A 19,530-nucleotide genomic window follows, 5' to 3' on the forward strand; every position below is an offset into this window, starting at 1 on the left:
ATTCACATGCTTGAATATTCCCCGTCGTCGAAGTGGGAGTCCCACGGTACATAAAATAGCAGTAAAATATGCATGTATACGTGAAAAATACTATAAATAAAAATTTACATACATATAATAAAATGTAAATTTCAAAAGTACCATAGAACATAATAGGCCCATTGAAAAGCCGAAGGGAGAACTCACTTTAGTAACATACTAGTGGCATTATGTGTTGGTCCACAGTCCAGCCAATCAGGCTGTAGCCTCCTCTAGAACCTTCTCCTCAGAAGAACAAGTCCTCAGATTTTCTACCGCACGTCGTGTGAAGGGAGTCTCCCTGAGCTCTGCTCAGTTTTTCTTCAAACTCAAGCTGTTTTTCTCAAGAAAATGTCTTCTAACAAGAAATCTTTATTTAAAGCCTGCCCTTCTTGTGGTAAACTGCGCCTTTTTCATGAGGATCCACACATTAAATGCATTTACTGTCTCTACCCAGTCCACGAAGTGAAAAACTAAGTACTGTCGCACTTTTCCACCCAAGACTGAGGGATAGAGAGGCCCGTCTCCTTCTGTGGCTACAGAGGTTGAAGACTTCAGAGCCTGTACTTTCTGAGATGGTCAGTTTGTCATCTGGCTTTTCAAAATCCTCTCAGAAGCGTGGGTCTGAGACTGAGGTTCCATCTCCTTTTCTGAAGAAAGGTAGACTGTTGGAATCCTCCAGGTTTGTCTCCCCACAGGATTCGCTTCAGGGCACGTCTACGGGACCTGGCTCTCTGACGTCTGCGCCCAAAGCCTCAATTTCCGCATTAAAAACTGGAATTGGCTCGTCGACGCGTCCGTCGACGACTTCAGCGATGACAAAGTCGGTGACGGTAGCCTCTACGTCGACATGTTCTGCGTCAACCAGCGCGACGTCGACGATCACCTAGTCGACGATGGCCCAGGAGGTGAGACCCATCGCGTCTATTGTGAAGATCTCGTCAATGAGTGCCAAAGCAAACAGTCGACGAAGAAGTCATCGTCGACGCTCCCCTCGTCGATGACGATCAAATCGTCGTCCAAAAGCAACTCGTCGACGGGTCCTTTATCGTCGACGACTGCCTCGTCGACGACCATCATATCTTAGTCGACGACTCCGTACATCATCGTCGACGAGTAAGACTCCAATCTCAAAATCTTCGTCGACGAAGAAAAATCCTTTGATTTCAGCGCCGATTTCATCAGTGACGACGACACAGACGCCTCAGGTTGTTTCTAAGACTGCCGCATTGACGTCAACGGGCTCGTTGTCGTCTCATCAACCTTTGGCCCCAGCTACCACATTTACAGTGGTGACTGCTTCCTCTTTGCGAACAGTTCCTCTAATTCAACTAAGTCCAGTGAGAAGTGGGACTCATCTTCCAGAACAATTGTTTGTCGGGTGAGGAAGAATCCGGAAATGATTCAGAGGTGGAGCAAATTTTCAATCAGGCATCTAGTCCATCTGATTTGAACATTAAATGTCAGGAGTATAGTGATGAGGGTGACGAAGTGCATAACGTCGAAGATGGGAACGATTTATTTCCAGTTGAGGACTCTGAACCACTTACTTCGAAGCCGGTTACCCAAATACCTTTGTCTTTGGTCACGAACTTGCAGCTCATGCTCTATGACTAACCGTAGATTCCCACCATCTACACCTGCCTCTCCAGTGCTTCCACCTCCTCCTCCACAACCTCAACCACTACTTCCTCAAGCACCTGCGTCGCCAGCGGGTGCTCGTCCAGACACTGACAACGAGGATCCTGACCCTCACAACACGGGTGACAACGACAATGACGTCGATATGGATGAGTGGGATGATTACAGGGCTCACACACCCTCCACTCCGCCCACCTCGCCACTAGCATCGCCTCCAGTGGACATTGCAAATTTCCATAATTTGATGGTCCGTGCTGCGAAGCGTTTTCATCTCACAATCGAGAGACAACAAGATGACAGTGAATGTTTCTTATACGATTTTAAGGACGTATCACGCAGACAAACACACAATACCAATCATTGACCATATTTGGCAGGAGGGCCTTAAACATCCGAATTCTGTACCTGCAGTTTTGCCCAGATTGGACAAAAAGTACAAGGCTCCTCCGTCTTCCCCTGCCTGTTTGATTTCACAACCAAAGGCCGATTCGGTTATAACTCAAGCAGCACAGAAAAGATCCCGCAATCCTGCTACACCACTCACGTCTCCTGATCAGGAAGGCCGCAAAATGGACTCTGTAGGTAAAAAATGTACGACCATGGCGGCTACCACTGTGAGAGCGGCTAATACCGTAGCTATTTTGGGCCGTTACGACCGCCAGATGTGGTCCGAGATTGCCGCACTGCTTCCTCAAATACCCGATGCCGTCTGTGCAGAAGCGCAGGCCATTATTCAGGAGGGAGAGATAATTTCATCTGAAATTGATTGTGCGCTCGACATCTCCTCCACGGGTTTCCGTCAATTGGCTGGGGCTGCAGTCTTGAGGCGTCAAGGCTGGTTGAAGTCTACCACCTTCCGTCCAGAGGTACAAGCAAAGGTCCTTGACTTGCCGTACGACGGCGATTCTTTGTTTGGCAAGCACGTAGATAATGCCCTGGAGTCGATAAAGAAGGACACCGACACGGCAAAGTCCTTAGCTACCCTCCAGTATAAGAAACGGCCCTTTCGGGGGGCGCGAGGTCGAGGCGAGGGTTCCTCTACTTTGAGGATCAGGGCAATATCATTCTTACAACACCTACAACGAAAACCGACAGAGGGATTCCTACCTATCCCAAAATCGTCAATCCTCCACGAGACCATACCAACGGAAAACAACTTAGAGGCGGCTCAAACAATAAAAAACAGTGACAGTCTCAGTTCCTTTCTCCTGCCGCCTGTGAATCTTGGAGGTCGCATCTCAAAATACTTTTGCAAATGGTCCGAAATCACCTCCGACCAATGGGTCTTAGACGTTATCTCCAACGGACATACCCTGGAGTTCACAAAATTCCCTCCCACCCGTCCACCTTCGGGGTCACCCTCACCCCACCTCAAAGAACTTTTGGCCCAGGTGAAATTGATGATCAAAAAAGGAGCCATCGAGGTCGTGCCGCAAGGTCAACGCGGCAAGGGGTTTTATTCCCGATTTTTCTTAGTCAGGAAAAAGTCGGGGGAATGGCGTCCAATTTTATATTTACAGGCCCTGAACAAATTTATCATTTCGAAAACTTTTCAGATGTTAACTCCGCTTCAAATTCTGAATTCTCAATCCAGGGGAATTCTTTTCAACGATCGACCTCCAAGACGCATATTTCCATGTGCCAATTCACCCCAGACACAGGAAGTATTTACGCTTCACAGTCGGACAGCAACACTTCCAATTCAAAGTCTTACCATTCGGCCTTCGATCAGCACCGAGGGACTTTACCAAGATCTTAGCCCCGGTAGCTGCCTTCCTGCGTCTCCAAGGTGTCCAATTGTACCCACACCTGGACGACTGCCTCATCAAGGCCAAAACTTTTCACCTAACGGAGCAGCACACTCAAGTTTGTGTCTCCCTCTTCCAAACCTTGGGGCTTTCAATCAATTGCCAGAAGTCACACTTTCATCCGTCGCAAAGGCGAGATTTTCTCGGAGCCTCGCTAGATTCTCGGCAGGGGAAAGTGTTTGTTTCCCAGGAAAGACAGGACCCCATGGTAAAGATGGTGCAGTTCCTACAATCAAAACTGTACGTTTGTCCTAATGTTCAAATCATTCCTTGGCATGGCTTCCTCGTGCATCCAACTTATCCCCAATTGCAGATTGCACATGAGGGCTCTACAGGAGGAATTGGACAAGCAGTGGAAACAGGTGTTGGGGTCATTCGAGGACAAGGTCCTTCTAACGCCTCGCATCAAGAAAGCGCTGGAGTGGTTGGCTCACCCTCCAAACGTATCTGCGGGCCGTTCATTCCAAGACGAACCTCCAACTCTGACGCTTACAACAGACGCCTCTCTCGAGGGATGGGGAGCGCATCTCGACGGCATGTCTGTGAAAGGAAAGTGGACAACGACCCAACGTACTTGGCACATCAATCGCCTGAACTCTTGGCGATTTTCTTAGCCCTAAAGTCCTTCCAGAGGTTAGTGCAGGGACACACTTTGCTGGTGAGGACAGACAACACCACCAGCATGCACTACCTCAACAAGCAGGGCGGCACGAGGTCTCTCCTACTTTCACAACTGGCACAAGAAATATGGGATTGGGCGATTCAACGTCAAATTCATCTCACAGCCATTCATGTGCCGGGTGTGGCCAATGTTCTGGCGGACTCACTCAGCCGGGCGTCGGACAATCACGAGTGGGAACTCAACCAACCGTCGAGTTCATCTTCCGGAGGTGGGGCCAGCCGCAGATGGATCTTTTCGCGACTGCTGCCAACAGGAAATGCCAACGCTTTGCAAGTCGGCATCCCCACAGAGAGTCGAGCGGAAATGCATTTTCGATCAATTGGTCTAACGACTTCATCTATGCTTTCCCTCCACTTCCTCTGATCCCTCGCCTGTTACACAGGATGAGGTTCCAACCTTGCCACATCATCCGGATTGCACCCAAATGGCCGTCCATGTTTCCTCTTCTCGCAGTCCGACCAGTTACCGCTTCATCCTCTACCTCACCTCCTCACGATGAAGCAGGGACAAATCTGTCACACGGATCCAGCATACCTCCAACTCCATGCCTGGAACCAGAGTACAATGAATTTGCACGTTTAAATATCGATGAGGACTGCAGGGAGGTGTTAGCGCGTGCTCGCGCTCCATCCACCATAAACTATAAAAACCTACCAATTAAAATGGAAGCGTTTCTGTGTCTGATGCCGCACTATAGATTTGGACTCCATGACTGCAAAACCTGAACAGATTTTACCTTTCTTTTTATCCCTGGCGAGATCAGGACTGTCACACTCAACTCTTAAAGTGTTCCTGGCGGCGATTTCCCGCTTCCGCCATGATGGTTCCACATCTCTATGTTCCTCGAGAATCATTAAGCAATTTTACAAGGGCGTTTTAGGATGTTTCCACCTATCCGTCCCCCGCCACCTGCTTGGCGCTTAAATTTGGTCTTGTCTCAACTTCTTCTACCTCTATTTGAGCCTATCCACTCTGCAAGTCTAAAATTTCTCACATGGAAAGTTGCACTCTTGCTCGCCTAGACATCCTCGAGACGTGTCAGTGACATCCAGGCGTTAACCATACAGCCTCCTTTCCTGCAATTCTCCAATGAGGCTGTGACATTGCGAACTAATCCTAAGTTCATCCCGAAGGTTCCCAGTGACTTTCATCTCAACGAACCTGTAATTCTGAAGACTTTCTTTCCGGCTCCGCAAACTCCAGCTGAGCGGTCATTGCATTCATTAGATGTGAAACGTTGTCTCAAATTCTACATTCAACGAACTGCAACTGTCAGAAAGTCAGATCAATTGTTTGTGGCGTATGGCCCAATTTGCAAAGGACAACCTGTTACCAAACAGACCATAACCAGGTGGATATCCTCTACCATATCCTTTTGCCACCAACGGGCTGGGAAGCCCCTTCCTGCTCCAGTTCGTGCTCATTCAACTAGAGCGGTGTCTACTTCGGCTGCCCTTTTTGCGGGGGTACCCCTAAGACAAATCTACAGGGCTGCTACTTGGTCGAGCAGCCATACTTTCACGAAACACTACTGCCTGCAATCAACAGACGCCACGGATGCGGCAGTAGGTCAAGCGGTGCTGCGGAATCTTTTCCATTAAAGGTGAGCCTCTGTTGCTACCCGCCTCCAGTCATAAAGATTTTCTTTTTCTAATAATATTTTGGTATTTATTGCATATTGACCGATAGGTTTACCTTACTTGCTTTGGTATATCACCTTTATGACTTATGTGATGATTTACTGCTTTCTACTCTTATTCAAGCATGTGAATCTATGAAAGACACCCCTAATACTGGAGAAGAACAAAAGTTACTTACCTGTAAACTGTGGTTCTCCAGTATGGGTGTCTTTCATAGATTCACATGCGACCCTCCCATCCTCCCCTCAGAGGCGCTCTTCTCCTCAGCCACTTTTACTTACTTTGTGCTTCGAAAATCTGAGGACTTGGGCTTCTGAGGAGAAGGTTCTAGAGGAGGCTACAGCCTGATTGGCTGGAATGTGGACCAACACATAATGACACTAGTATGTTACTAAAGTGAGTTCTCCCTTAGGCTTTTCAATGGGCCTATTATGTTCTATGGTACTTTTGAAATGTACATATTATATTTATGTATATTTTTATTTATAGTATTTTTCATGTATACATGCATATTTTACTGCAATTTTATGTACCGTGGGACTCCCACTTCGACGACGGAGAATATTCAAGCATGTGAATCTATGAAAGACACCAATACTGGAGAACCACAGTTTACAGGTAAGTAACTTTTGTTCATATATAGGTATACTATATCTAAGTACGGGGTGATTACACCACCTTACCCAGGCTGTGTGAACAGACCTGTGGTATCAATTTGGAAGGCAAACCAGGGGTGGCACAATACATGCTGCAGCCCCTGGTAGGCCTATGGTGCACCTATGCCCTGGGTACCTAGGGAACACTATACAGGGGCTCACAAGGGTGACCCAGTAATCAATCTGGTATGTACCTAAAGTACATAGTATCAATTTAGAGAAACAGCTGGGCTGTGTGTCTGATTAGCAGGCCCACAGCCATACTAAAGTCGAAAAACCAGAGAATCACAGCAAAAAGTAGGGGTGACTATAGGAAGCAGACCCTACTCTCCTACAAGTGGTTCTTAGGGTTTAAAGTCAAAAGGTAATCTTGTGAAGGCAGAACTGCATAAGTAGTGGGAAAGTACTTTTAACTGGATTGACACTAGCGTGGCAGACATGGGGAGCAACTGAGCTGGATATAAACAAAGCCAGACAACACATGGCATTTGTGCAAATTCACAGTGGTTTCAGCAACTAACTGTTCCCACCCTGAACTAGCCATCAGCTTTGGAGTAAAAAGTTTGGGGTCACGCGAGGACTGATTTTACTAACAAATAGGATACAGTACGGGGACAATAGCGAAGACTTCAATATTGTTACTCGATGCAATCATTACCCTCACAGGAGGAAGGGACCATATGTGAAACCAATGCTCGAAATGCTTTTGAAAAACAGTTAAAATGTCAGGTTCATGGAACCCCCTTAAGACGAGCAGCAGATTGGTTACGAAACAGTTATAAAAAAAAGTCTGTTCATCGACCCCTTCTCTGTACACCCAGGCCCTCTTCCCAAAAGTCTAAACAAAACAAGTAAAACACCAAATAAATGCTCTAAAACGAGAATGTTGTCAGACACTTGCTAAACTAAACCATACCTGATCAGGGTGTTGACCTTGGCAACATCCATATCATAAAGCTACTTTACAGCCTGTTTGATCTGGTGCTGGTTAGCCTTGACATCCACAATGAAGACAAGCGTGTTATCTTCAATCTTCTTCATGGCAGACTCCGTGGTAAGAGGGAATTTAATAATCGCATAATGGTCAAGTCTGGGATGACAGGAGGAGCAAGAGAAAAGAAATTCCAGTAAGTTATTTTACCACCCCAGTTATACCCAATCACATGATCTGACAAACATTTTGGGCGTGGAAACTTCCAGTAGGTGATAGTTAAACATTCGGTGGGTGCATCAGTAAAAAAACTGTAATCACAAATGTTCAGGCTTTGATCGCTATGAAACATCATTTGCAACCCAACATATTCCACGTGGCTATGGGGCAATGTGAAAACCCACAGAAGTTGAACACCAACGCATTAAATGTCAGGATTGTGAGAAGGATTTTCATTTGAAAACAGTTTCACTACTAGTCCTATAAAGAAAAGATTCATCAAGTGTCAAAATCGTAGACGACATACTTGTTCCTACGAGGAGCACTCTTCCTGGGATACTTCGGTTGACTCCTTAACCTCAAGGTCCTCGGCCTCCTGTAAGTGGGGGCTGTCCTAATTTTCTTCTCCTTGTGACTGTGAACCCCCTAAAGAACAGCCTTTTCAGCTTTCAAAGCCTTCAGTTTTAACAGGGACAGCTAGGAAGAAGACAGTCTCAGTTAAGCAAACAAAAATTACATTACAAACAGAACAGATAAAACAAGTAAGTTGAAATTCATAAAGACGAACGTGCTAAGCAGCCAAGTTCAGAACCCCGCTTGAGATAATTACTTGAGCTTCACTTCAACAGTATTCCCTTTACAAACTGTCGTTTTGGAATTGGAAGCAAGGCTCGTAAGAACACTACAGTGGTGGGCAGCACTTGTTTCCCTGTAACCAAAGCATGCACATATGTACCTTTTTCCAGGTAATTTGCCGAGCTACTAAACTAGGTAATATATACAAATCGTAGTCATCGGGTAGTTCACCTTCATGCGTGTTTGCAGTATCATACATGATCACCAAACTGCTGCTAAGATGTTCACACCTGTTACTGCACGAGCCCCTCTGAGGAGGTGGCCCTTTGGTTTCTCTAGGTCCAGGACTGGCTGCCATGGTATCGAACTGAGCCCAGGGGTCAGCCACACAAGAGCCATCCTCCTTGACCATGTGCTCCATCACCAGAGCGAAATGAAATATCCACACACATGCAAGAAGAACAGGCAGTAAAACCGTTTACACTTAAAAGTCAATCATAAAATCTAACAAAAAAAACTATGTGGGTTTATGCCGGCCACATTCCCCGGGCACTAGCACTCTCGTGGTGGCTCCAGGATTGGAGTTTCTTGCCTCAGTGTACAGTAATCCCTCTTCCCAATAAGCTCTGTGGGTACCACTGACATCTCCCTTTGCTTCTGAAACAGCTCGCTGCCTCAGGCTTTCAAGAGTGGGACAGTCTTGCAGACCCTGGCACAGCTCTTCCCTAGAGGCCTAAGAGTTCAACCTGGTAAGGGTCAAGCTCTATAGGCTCAGTTCCCTCTGGGGTGTCCAAGTCCTCTCCCTGAGGAGAGGGGTCCGGATTTGTTTGCTGTACAGAAGCTGGTCCCCCAGTCTTCTTACCTTTTCTCTTGGTGGGTTGGGCCATACTTTCAGGCTCCAACTCTTTTTCACCCTGCCTTATGCTCAGTGCTCTTGTTTTTACACACACCAATTCAGGGATATCCAGCATTGCTGCATGGGGTTTTAATTCAAGCTGAGGTTTCCAGGTCATTTCAGGCCAGTAACCCCCCCCCCCCCACAGTCTAATGTCACCATAGCCATTGCAGGATTAGTGGTAACACTGTCAGCATTGGTGACTGGGTAAGTACGCCCAATCAAATATTGCTCAGGGGAAACCAGTGTGTCTTTCACCATAGTGACACTGGCACCTGTACCCCTCAGAGCTTCTATTCTAGTTCCATTGATACTGAAGGTATTTCTTTAAGTTGGGTGGTCACACAGTTCCAGTGGCAAACTCAACCTCCCCCTCTGAAACTAGAACTGCTTCAGTGTGCATCCTGATTTGCTCTGGGCAGACTGTCGATCCCATCTGTAGACTTGCTACCCCAGGAGTAGCTGTACTAGTTGAACTAGGGGCCTTGATGTCAGGGTAAGACTTGTCTACAGTTAAGTGTCCCAACTTCTTACAGTGGTTACGATAGGACTTTAAAGGATCGAAATTCTTTCCCCTATAGGGCTGAGCTGTGCTTAATTTGTGCCGGTGCTTAACACCGGCACTTTCTTTTCAGGACCGAGTCTACACGCATCTGCACAACTGCACGTCGTCATATATGATGACTCAGTGACTCGGAGTTGGCGCAGAGTGTTGTTCTGGTTCTCCGGAGTCCCAATGTGCTTCGGTTGAGTCAGTCAGTGTGAATGAGAGCTGGAGGACCGGAGCAAAGCAATTGCTGGCTGCATTAATCAATCATCATAATGATACTCAAAGTTATCATGGCGGCGTGGGGCGGGCACGGCCCCTAGTTCAGGACTGTTGTGGTGGTGGGAGGGACTCAGGAGCAGTACTGGGCGGGAGTCATGCATTGATTGGGTCAGTTTTGGTTGCGCGCGGTTTTCTTTCCGCTTGCCACGCTCTGGCACACCCGTACCCCACAAGTTACTTACAGCCACTCCGACCACGTTGAGGGCAGGAAGCACCACCACCAGGCCGCCTATCAGTTAATAAAGTGCCCCGCAGCCCCGGCCGACAACGACGAGTGTAACTGTGAGTATTGTAGCAGACAGTCAGATATCATGCCACATGCGACATGCCCAGTCAGTGCAGGCGTGGTGTCGTGCACCGGGGTAGTGCCGGCTCCATTCGATGATGCACTGTTCTGTTCCTGGCCAGCTGCTTGGGCTAGTAGCGGTCGCCGATGCTGTACACACATTATCACAAGAGGGCCAGGCCGGCCGGTCTTAATGTTAAAGGCCCTGTCCGGCCCCTGCCTTTGAATTTAGTAGTAATTGTCATATATATCCTCTGTACCTCCAGCAGCAGCTCCACAAGACTCGATGACGCACTGTGCCTGCCCTGGCCAAGTAGCATCCGCTGGCGCCAGCCCATTTACACATTTATTATACATCACGGCCGGGATTAGGAAGTTAAAGGCCTGCCCCTGCCCTTGAAGAATCCCCCATTCCTTTCGAAACAGACCACACCTAATAAATGAGCCCATCCCACAGGAGCCACAAGTGTCAACGAGAGAGATATTTGCCACTTATCACCCCAAATGAATACTTCCTAAACAACAATTATAGAGGTGAAAGCAAAAAAAACTCATGTTATCTCAAGTCCTCTGTAAACATTTTACACATACAACCTACGCACTTTCCCCCTAAGCATTTCTTCTATTGTTAACATTGGTTTATTCAGCTATTTTAAATCCTTAATTCGACACACACACATCATAATATATATATATATATATATATATATATATATATATATATATATATATATATATATAATACCTACTGGCGGTCGCCAGTAGGTAGTTATAGTTAGGACCTAGTTTCCATTGGAAATCCGCAACATTCTATTGGGAATAACTTTGGCCCTGGTGGACGAATGTTTGCGAATTTCTCAAAGAAGATGGCTCGGTCCGCTGCGCTCATTCTGTGAAAGTTTTGGGGGGATTGGTGAAGTGGGGGCTGAGATAAAAGGGAGGTCCCAAAACGTGTTTTCCCCATGTTATTTTCCATAGGACGTTTAGACACGGCTACAGCTCGAACGGCTGAATGGATTTATAAGAAATTTGGTAGAAAGGTAGAATGTGGGTCGCAGATCACACTTTTGTTTAAATGGTGTAAATCCGTTCAGTAGTGGCTGAGAAAATTAAAGTTGAAATCAGTTATATATCTATAAGCGCGCATGGGTGCGCGCACCTATGCGGGTGTGCGCGAGCGGCATTGTGATTTGCTGTTTAACGTCTGTCAACATTCGATTCGGAGGAAATCAGGAAGTGTTGTCCGCCATTTTGTTAGTGCGAGTGAATATATAATACAGAACAAAGGGTTAGTAAATGGAAAGGGGAGAAGGTAGAGATTGTCTGGCTGGGTAGGTTTTCTAAGGGGGTACAGTATGGACCCTGAACGCGAAAAGACCATTTTTTTTTTTAGAAAACATTTGCGGGGTGCATGCATTCGGTCGCGCACCCCTATTTACAAGACAGTGAAACACTATAGTGGTGAGAATGGAAAGGGAGCAGGGTGGAGAGTGTTTGATTTCGTAGGTTTCTTGAGGGGTTTAAGGATGACGAAAGTCTAAAAGTAGCTTTTTCGCAAATAAGTTACGAGGTGCGCGCACTCGGTCGCGCACGGCGATCAAAAAACAAAGAAAGATGGCGATAAATTACAAGTTTGAGTGTTTAGATCTAAGGTGGCTCTTAAAAGAGCCCTTGTGTTAATTGAATTTTTGCTGAACTTATAAGTAAGTTCCGATGCAGAGTCTCATGTTACAGAGGAAAATTCTATTTCCCTCATCCGTGAAATGAACACCATCTCTCCGATAGATGCCTTCCATGTTGAAACGTAGGTTGTTGTATATAGAACCCATGTTATATTCTCTGAGGAAAGCAGAAACAGATTTATTTACATGTTTCCTTGCTTTCTCAATCTGTGGACAACGTTCATTGGACCAATTCCATTTTTGTCTTTGGCATATATTTGAATACACCAAGACAGTTCGAGGAAAAAGTGACATCAATTGACGAAAGGTGTCTTTTAGAAGCATTTCTAAACCTACACCTGTTAATGTGCCTAGATCATTCCCACCACAGTGCACAATTATCAGGTTAGGTTCAGGGAGATGCGTAAAAGTTTTCACCAATGGTATCAATTGGTGACATCTTAATCCTCTTTGGCCAATCCACGTAATATGCACATTTGGTAAGTCGAGGTTAGAAATTAGTCTGTGTGCAGCATATTTTTCACTCCAGTGAATATAACTGTGTCCTACAAGCCAAACCTTCATTTTCAAGGTAGATGCAGTAGTACTCTGATGGGTTCTGGAAGTGGAATGGCAAGTAGATGGTGAAAGTCACGATAAAAAAAGTGTGTGAGGATTGGTGTTAATGAAAAACTGACCATGATTGGTTAATTGATATACTTCAAGATTGAAGACTACGCTGTATGTTATAGTTTTATTACAAACAAATCTTCTATTGGTCGTGGAAAAAAAAGAAATGTAAAACAAGAGTGGATAGGCAGGTGTGTTTGGAGGGAAATTATCCATTTTGCTTGGATTTAGAACGTTGAGATATGAACTTTTGACCTGTGCCTTCAGCCAGGTGCAGATTGAGCTGTTACCATGGTAACAGCCAGAGAAGGTGAAGGGTGACCGTTATGTGACTTTGAAAATATTAAAAGGATAACCAACTGAAATGTTAATTTAAATATGAAATTGTGCGGGAACAAATATGATTGGTTGAAGAGACATATATGAGTGCATTGACAGAAAATCTATGCCATTATTCTTTGGTTGCAGTGATAGCCGTTTGACGGAGCTCTCAATAATACTTCTATCATTGTTCTACATCTGATAAAGCATTGGTAAAGGTGAGTGTATAACTTTATTTTATGATGTACCGTTAACTGTGGTTTGATCACTATATTTGATTATGTGAGTTACTGTGTCTAAGGAAGCACATTTTTGACTTTGATACAGTTTATGTTTTCAACTAATGTTCCATTTTATTACATCAATGTTTTGGAACATTGTTTCTTTGTAATTATTAGTTTAAAATTACGATGAATTAATTTGATTAAGGATAGTGGAGTTTAGTCATGTTTTTAAGTTATGAGCTACTGTTAGGTCTATGAATTAAATGTTACTTAGAGACGGATCTGCAACGAAATTTGGGGGAGGGGGGGACGAAAAAAAATGATTTTTTTTGTAGGGGGACATGAACGTGTAATCAGTAGATAGAGTAAAGGTGGAGGGGCTGTTACAATGGGTAAAACAAGTGCAAGGCCTAATTAATATTGAAATGGTTCTTTATAGAGATGTGAAACGTTCAGGTGCGGCTCTGTGTGTATCTGAGATGTGTGTTATCTTGGGCTTCCACAGCAGACGTGAGAGGGGGGGAGGGGCTGAAGTTCTGTTAAGTAAATGGGGGTTGTGCACCGTTTCTTCACTTTCTTTCAAGTCTGAATTAAAGTTTTGAATGTATTTGTGGAAAACTGAATAAATAGAAAATAAAATGTAATGAAATAGACAGAAGTTAATAAACATTTGGGAGCGTTTGCACATAATTTGTAAAGTTGGTTACAGATCACAAAAAAGGAATTGGTAGAGTACAGATAATGCAGGTAGAGAGAAAAATAGTTGATTAAATGCGATAGTCGAAAAAAAGTGGGAATGCTTTAGGTATTTTAAACTTTAAGTTTGAAGAAAAAATTACGGTGTGGTTTGCGGCTGAGGGATGCAGTGGTGGGGGTGGGGTGGGAAGGAGAGGTGTCCCAGTACAATCAAATGAAAAATTGTGACCATGAGGTTGTAGACAGGTTCATGGAGTATATGCCTTTTATAAATTGATGTAGAAGAGCAAATATATATATAGAGGTTTCTGTGTACCGCAGTGTGACTCCATTTTCATCTCACTCCTGCTTTCTATATTAGTTGCTTTGTGTTATGTTAGTGTGTGTATGTGTGTGTGTGTGCGTTCAGTCTGAGCTAAGGAAGTTTGTTCTGCAGGCAGACACAGTTGTTATAGTGGAGATGAAAGGGTGATAAGTACTGAAATAGGATATAGCTTGTGCTCTGTGGAAGCGAGGGAGCAGTGATTAATACTCTGAGTGAAGCACAACTGCGGCGGAGTTTTGTTACAGTAATAAATATTTTTTTTGCCAGAGGTACGATTGATGCTATGGTTCACAACTCATAAAGAAAGGGTTGACTGACCGTCGCAGGCCAGCGGGTTGAAGTATGAAAAATTCAGGTTGACATAAGAAAACATGAATTGAGTGCAGCTGAGATTACGTGAAACACATGAATACAGTTTTAGTACAAATTATTTCAGTTGTGAATATGGGTTAAAAGAGGGAACGTATATATTTCAAATTTTTATTCAATGATGCAGTGTTTTGAGAGAAAGTTTTTTATTTAATACAAGTAAACATAATCTAAACAAAATAGTGGGTATAGTTACTAGTTCATAGAACACAAATGATGGAAATGTAGTATGAAGCAAAATGAATATCGTTTAAAAAACATTGTACAGCCCCGCAATGAAATATATTTAATTATATTGCATGCAAGAAGGTGTGTTATGATTTTAAGTTCAGTAATCATATATGAAAATAGTAATGGTTAAACATCACTTCATTAACAGTTAGTTTTCAGCATACGAAGCAGTAACAAGCTTGTTGTATGGTATTGTGAAAGAAATTGAAAAACGCGCCAAAAGGGAGAATTTGGCTCGAGGTGCATGTATGTTATGTGCAGGGACATTCGAAAATCAGTACTCAGAACAACTATTGTATTGATATAATTTTTTGAAAGGTTTCAGTACACAATGTCTCATACAGGTTGATAAGCAAGGGTAATATCAGGGTAATCATAAACTTTTTAGTTATGAATCAAAAATCTTTCAATAGGCATAAATTAAAAGCAGCACATGTGTGTGAGGCGGAAATAAGGAGTAGAAAGGGAGAATGGTGATAAACCATATAAAATCATATAAAAAGTCATTGTAACTATACACATTTCTCAGGGCACATTTAACCATATTTTACGCAGCCTTGGTTCGAGAATATTTTAAATCAGATAAGATAACATAAGGTAGTGATTTGTTGAAATTAGAGCATCATGAAATGTTTTGAACAAAATCGAGGAGGTGTGGAAAAAAAAATTAACTCCACATAACTTAAAAAATTCACACCAGCAGGAAATTACAATGTGCATTGTTAGTAAAGCCAATAGGTCAGTTTATATAAAATATAATAAGAAAAAAAAAATAAGAAAAATTAGGAAGGGAAAAAACAGTCAAGATGTCAATGGTTTGCAGAACAGCTATCCTTCCATTGAATAGGCAAAGTAAGTGGCAACTGCTTCTAAAAGAAAGTCATTGTTATCATCCGAAAACAAGTCAGCCATCCAATTGAAAAGAGGAAATGAACATACATGGTCATTAATCACCGGAGCCTCTAGTAGCATCAGAGGAGAACTCGGTGAATTTTCAATGTAGCTGTGTGCCAAGAAATCTTGCGCCGCTGCGAATATATTCCAATGACCCAGAACTCCATGTATCGCTGCAAACGCCATAATCCCTCCGTCGGAACAAAGTTGTTCATGATCAAGTAACGGATTCATGAGACGATTGTAATTCACTTCAGGAGGTACTGAGTTGCAGAGACATAAGTCCAGGGCCCACATGAAATCACAGCTCAGGCAATGAAATACAGGCTGCACACAGGTGAAATAGGTAAATCGAAACGATAATCCATATGATGCACTCAAACTCGCGAGTGGCAGAATGCCATACTGGTCAAGCATCCTGTGGCGAAATAGTTCTAAGTGTTCCAGCTCGTTTCCGAAGGCGGGACGGACTTCCATTTTGTAATAACGAAAATAGGAATACAAAGGTTGCAGCTGCTGGTAATAGATGAGGATGTCCAGAAACATAGATCAGAGTATGGAGTGAGAGTAGCAGAATGCCTTTAAATGATTTGGTGCAAAAAAAAGCACCAAACCATTGGTTAGTAGTTGCAAAAAAAATAGTGCAGCTGGGAAGTGGAGGAGCGTTAAAGATTATGAGAGTCACCTTAGAAAATTGTAAAGGAAGGTCACTATTTAATAAGATATGCAGTTTTCTGCGAGTGTTAGCTAAGTGAATGAGATATGTTTGTGAACAGATGCTCGGGTAGCTTGATTTTGGGACAATAAGGCTGTTGTTCAAGTCTTGGGATGGAACTTTGAGTTCAAGGCCGTATTTTGGGGCCAGATGCAAACATGAAGGTTCCCATGCGTGGGTGGGTGAAGTTCATTTTTACAGAGAAACATTTGCAGAGTGACTATTTCAGACTAAAGCTTGTCGTTTATTAAAAAGTCATAGCAATTAACATTGCTTGAAAATAAATAATTACTGCTGAGTGTTATGGTAAAATTAGGCATTATAGGAGATACCGGTGTACCTTTGAAGACACATGCAACATTACAGTGCTTCATGTTAAACAAGTTATGCAATTGGTAGTGCCTGGATGTGAACGATTATGTGCGGCATTGATATTTGAGACACTGTGGGCCTCATTTATGAAAAGTTTGCACCATAGATGCGTTACATTTTCCTATGTTAAAAGTGACACACCGGCGGCGCAAGGGCTTCATAAATAAGGCTCTGTGTACTTATGACTAGTGGAGAAGTGACACAATGAAATGTTAGGTGAGTAGTATAGTTACGGAACGGAAAACCTTTAAAGAGAGTTACATTTAGTATGGAATAGTTTATTTTTTTCACAAACTAAGGTATGAGAATATTGTTACAGTGTTAGAGGAACTGTTAGTTGAAGTTTGATAAAGATTAGTGAAATAAGTAAATTATGGTGTATTTAATATGTGCAGCTAATAATCTGTGAGAAAAGGTAATAGTCCACAGTCTTGTAAATAGGGGTGCGCGATCCAATGCGCGCACCACGTAACTTTTTACGGAGAAAAAAAAAGTTTCATTCACGTTCAGGGTCTATACTGGACTTCCTGAGAAAACGTACTGGGTTACATAATCTGTACCTTTTGTCCTTTTCATGTTCTAACCCTTTGATCAGTACAATATATTCACTCGCAGTTACAAAATGGCGGCCAATACTTTCTGATTTGCATTGATTCTAATGTTAACAGATGTTAAACAGCAAATGAGAATTCTATAAACTGTATATTTTTGGAATTTTAAATAGGCAAAATAAGTAAACTTAAAGATCTGAAACGATCTTCAAGTGTCGTCAGCATTTCCAGCATTAAATTTTACTTATAAAGCATGTAAATCACAGTCTTGTAAATAGGGTTGCGCGATCGAGTGCGCGCACCCCGTAACTTTTTTCAGAAAAAAAAAATGTTGTTCTGGCGTTCAGGGTCTATAGTGCACTCCCTGAGAAAACGTTCTCGCTTAGATAATCTGTACCTTTTTCTCTTTCCATGTTCTCACCGTTTGTTCGGTAGAATATATGCAGTCGTATTAACAAAATGGCGGCAACACTTCCTTATTTCCTCCGAATGGAATGTTGAGAGACGTTCAGCAGCTAATTATAATAAATGTAGGGCTCCCGGTTTTATGGTATTTATTTTTTTGCCATTTCCGTCTGTATTTATCCATATTTATTTTTCCTATATTTATCCACATTTATTTTTGCCACAAGCAAAAGATGACGCTACAGCTAGTATTTTTCCACATTTATTTAAATTGACAATGCAACGCGAGGAGCTTGTAAATAAGCCCCAATCTGTGATCTCTGTCGAAGGCCTGGAGGCAGGCAGGACACAGGTCATGTTGGGTCATTAGATTCCTGCTTGGGGAGAAAGGAAGATTGCTGTTGGGTAGAACCTTACCCCCACTCTTTGTTCCTGATTAAAAGATTTAAGCCTATTGGCTTGAATTCCCATGATACAAACGTGCAGAGCTGTGTTCAGTGAATAACCACAGCGTCCGTTGAGATTGATGCAGACCCAGCGCGCGTTCATTAGCCCTGGGTCTGTGTGTCATGCTGCGCCTGGGACTACTCACTGGACTGGCGCAAGCCTAGAGGGATCCTATCACTGATACGCCTTGACAAACCCCTGAATTATGGTAGCCTGCGGTGGCTCGCAGCTGAATTCATGAGCCTGCAGCCACTGCCTTGCAGACAGACGCTGCTTTAGTAATTAATGGAGCCGTCCTCGCCACACTCCAAGTTGGGACTCTGCTTCTGGCCCCGGCCCAAGTAAGTACCAGCTTTGGTAAGCTTCCCTTCCTCCCATTCCCTCACTCCCCTCACTCCCCTTCCCTCACTCCCTCCGTCACTCCCCTTCTCTCACACCCTCCCTCACCTTGCCTCACTCCTTCCCTCACTCACTCCCTCACTCCCTTCCCCTCACTCCCCTTCTCTCCCTCCCCTCCCCTCACTCCCCTTCTCTCACTCCCTCCCTCACCTTGCCTCACTCCTTCCCTCATTCCCTCCCTCACTTCCCTTCCCTCACGCACTCCCCTCACTCCCTTTCCCTCTGTCTCCCTCTGTCATCTCACCCTGCCTGTGTGTCAGCCCAGGCTGCTTCCCGGGCACACACACAGCCGCCCGAGCACTTCACAGTTCTTTAAAAGACCATTTGCATGTTAATGGGGCTTTTGTATTTCACCTCTTCTTAGGTCCCCATAAAGCAGAAGTCTCCCAGAGTTGCGCTCCGCTCTGGTTGCAGTCTTTAAAAAAAAATGTTCAGCTCCATCCTGACATTGTTAGAATCCATTAAAAACCTTTGACAGGGCAAAATTTTCTGTGTGACACCCGATCTTATTTGTAAGGTGTTAGTGTGATTATTGGAGGCGTTTAGAGCTCAATGAGGTTGTGTTATCTTTGCTGCATTGTGCGGCCAGCCAAGAATGTCACCTGGGTAAAATAAGTAAAATGTGTAATATCGGTTCCAATCTCTGCAATACTCATCCCTTTGCTACACTCTGATCCTGCATTGCTGAAAAGCAGGAAACTTCTCAAAACTAAAATGAAAAAGCAACAAAAAAAGTTGTTACAGCCTGTTCAGCTGCAGCGCCTTTAAGCTTCCGCACACGTGCGATTTATAAATAAAATGTACATCACATCATAATATTTTTAAACCAGAAAGGTACACATAAGGTTGTCTTATGCACAGGATGATGGTGAATTATTTTAGCTGACAGTGTATGGTTGACTAAACGTTGCAATTCATAAACTGTTTTCACAGTTAGACAGTTCTTGTGGGCTCGTTATGAAACTGCGATGTCGATGTTGATCAATGGCTATGGGGACAGGTTAGAGGTCTCTGCAAAGCAATGTGGAAAATGTATTTGGAAACTTCTGTTCCAGAAATCAACGCATGGCTGTATATAGAACAATCCCTTTTAACCAATCCCAAATGCA

At 43.8% G+C, this 19,530-nt stretch overlaps 1 protein-coding gene and 2 non-coding genes across 8 annotated transcripts in view; all 3 read right to left on the bottom strand.

The window, feature by feature from the left end:
* Window positions 1-19,530, bottom strand: part of LOC144822489 (large ribosomal subunit protein uL23-like) — a 150,558-nt gene that overhangs the window by 83,956 nt on the left and 47,072 nt on the right. For 2 of the 6 annotated variants that reach the window (XM_078680100.1, XM_078680099.1), the window contains exons 1-2: window positions 7,903-8,059; window positions 7,362-7,535 (exon numbers count right to left, since the gene is read on the bottom strand). The exons of the other annotated variants lie outside the window; for them this stretch is intronic. In XM_078680100.1, coding sequence (XP_078536226.1) covers window positions 7,362-7,393 — 32 coding nt within the window. In that variant the 5' untranslated portion in view covers window positions 7,394-7,535; window positions 7,903-8,059. Of the gene's footprint in view, window positions 1-7,361; window positions 7,536-7,902; window positions 8,060-19,530 lie in introns of those variants that run through there. 6 annotated transcript variants of the gene reach the window in all.
* LOC144825823 (small nucleolar RNA Z17) lies at window positions 7,670-7,738 on the bottom strand. Its single transcript, XR_013609598.1, has one exon. It is a non-coding gene; the product is annotated as a small nucleolar RNA Z17 (small nucleolar RNA).
* Window positions 8,409-8,583, bottom strand: LOC144825863 (small Cajal body-specific RNA 16). The gene has a single exon (XR_013609632.1).

Source organism: Lissotriton helveticus, chromosome 3_1, assembly GCF_964261635.1.
Source record: "Lissotriton helveticus chromosome 3_1, aLisHel1.1, whole genome shotgun sequence".
Lineage (NCBI taxonomy): Eukaryota > Metazoa > Chordata > Amphibia > Caudata > Salamandridae > Lissotriton > Lissotriton helveticus.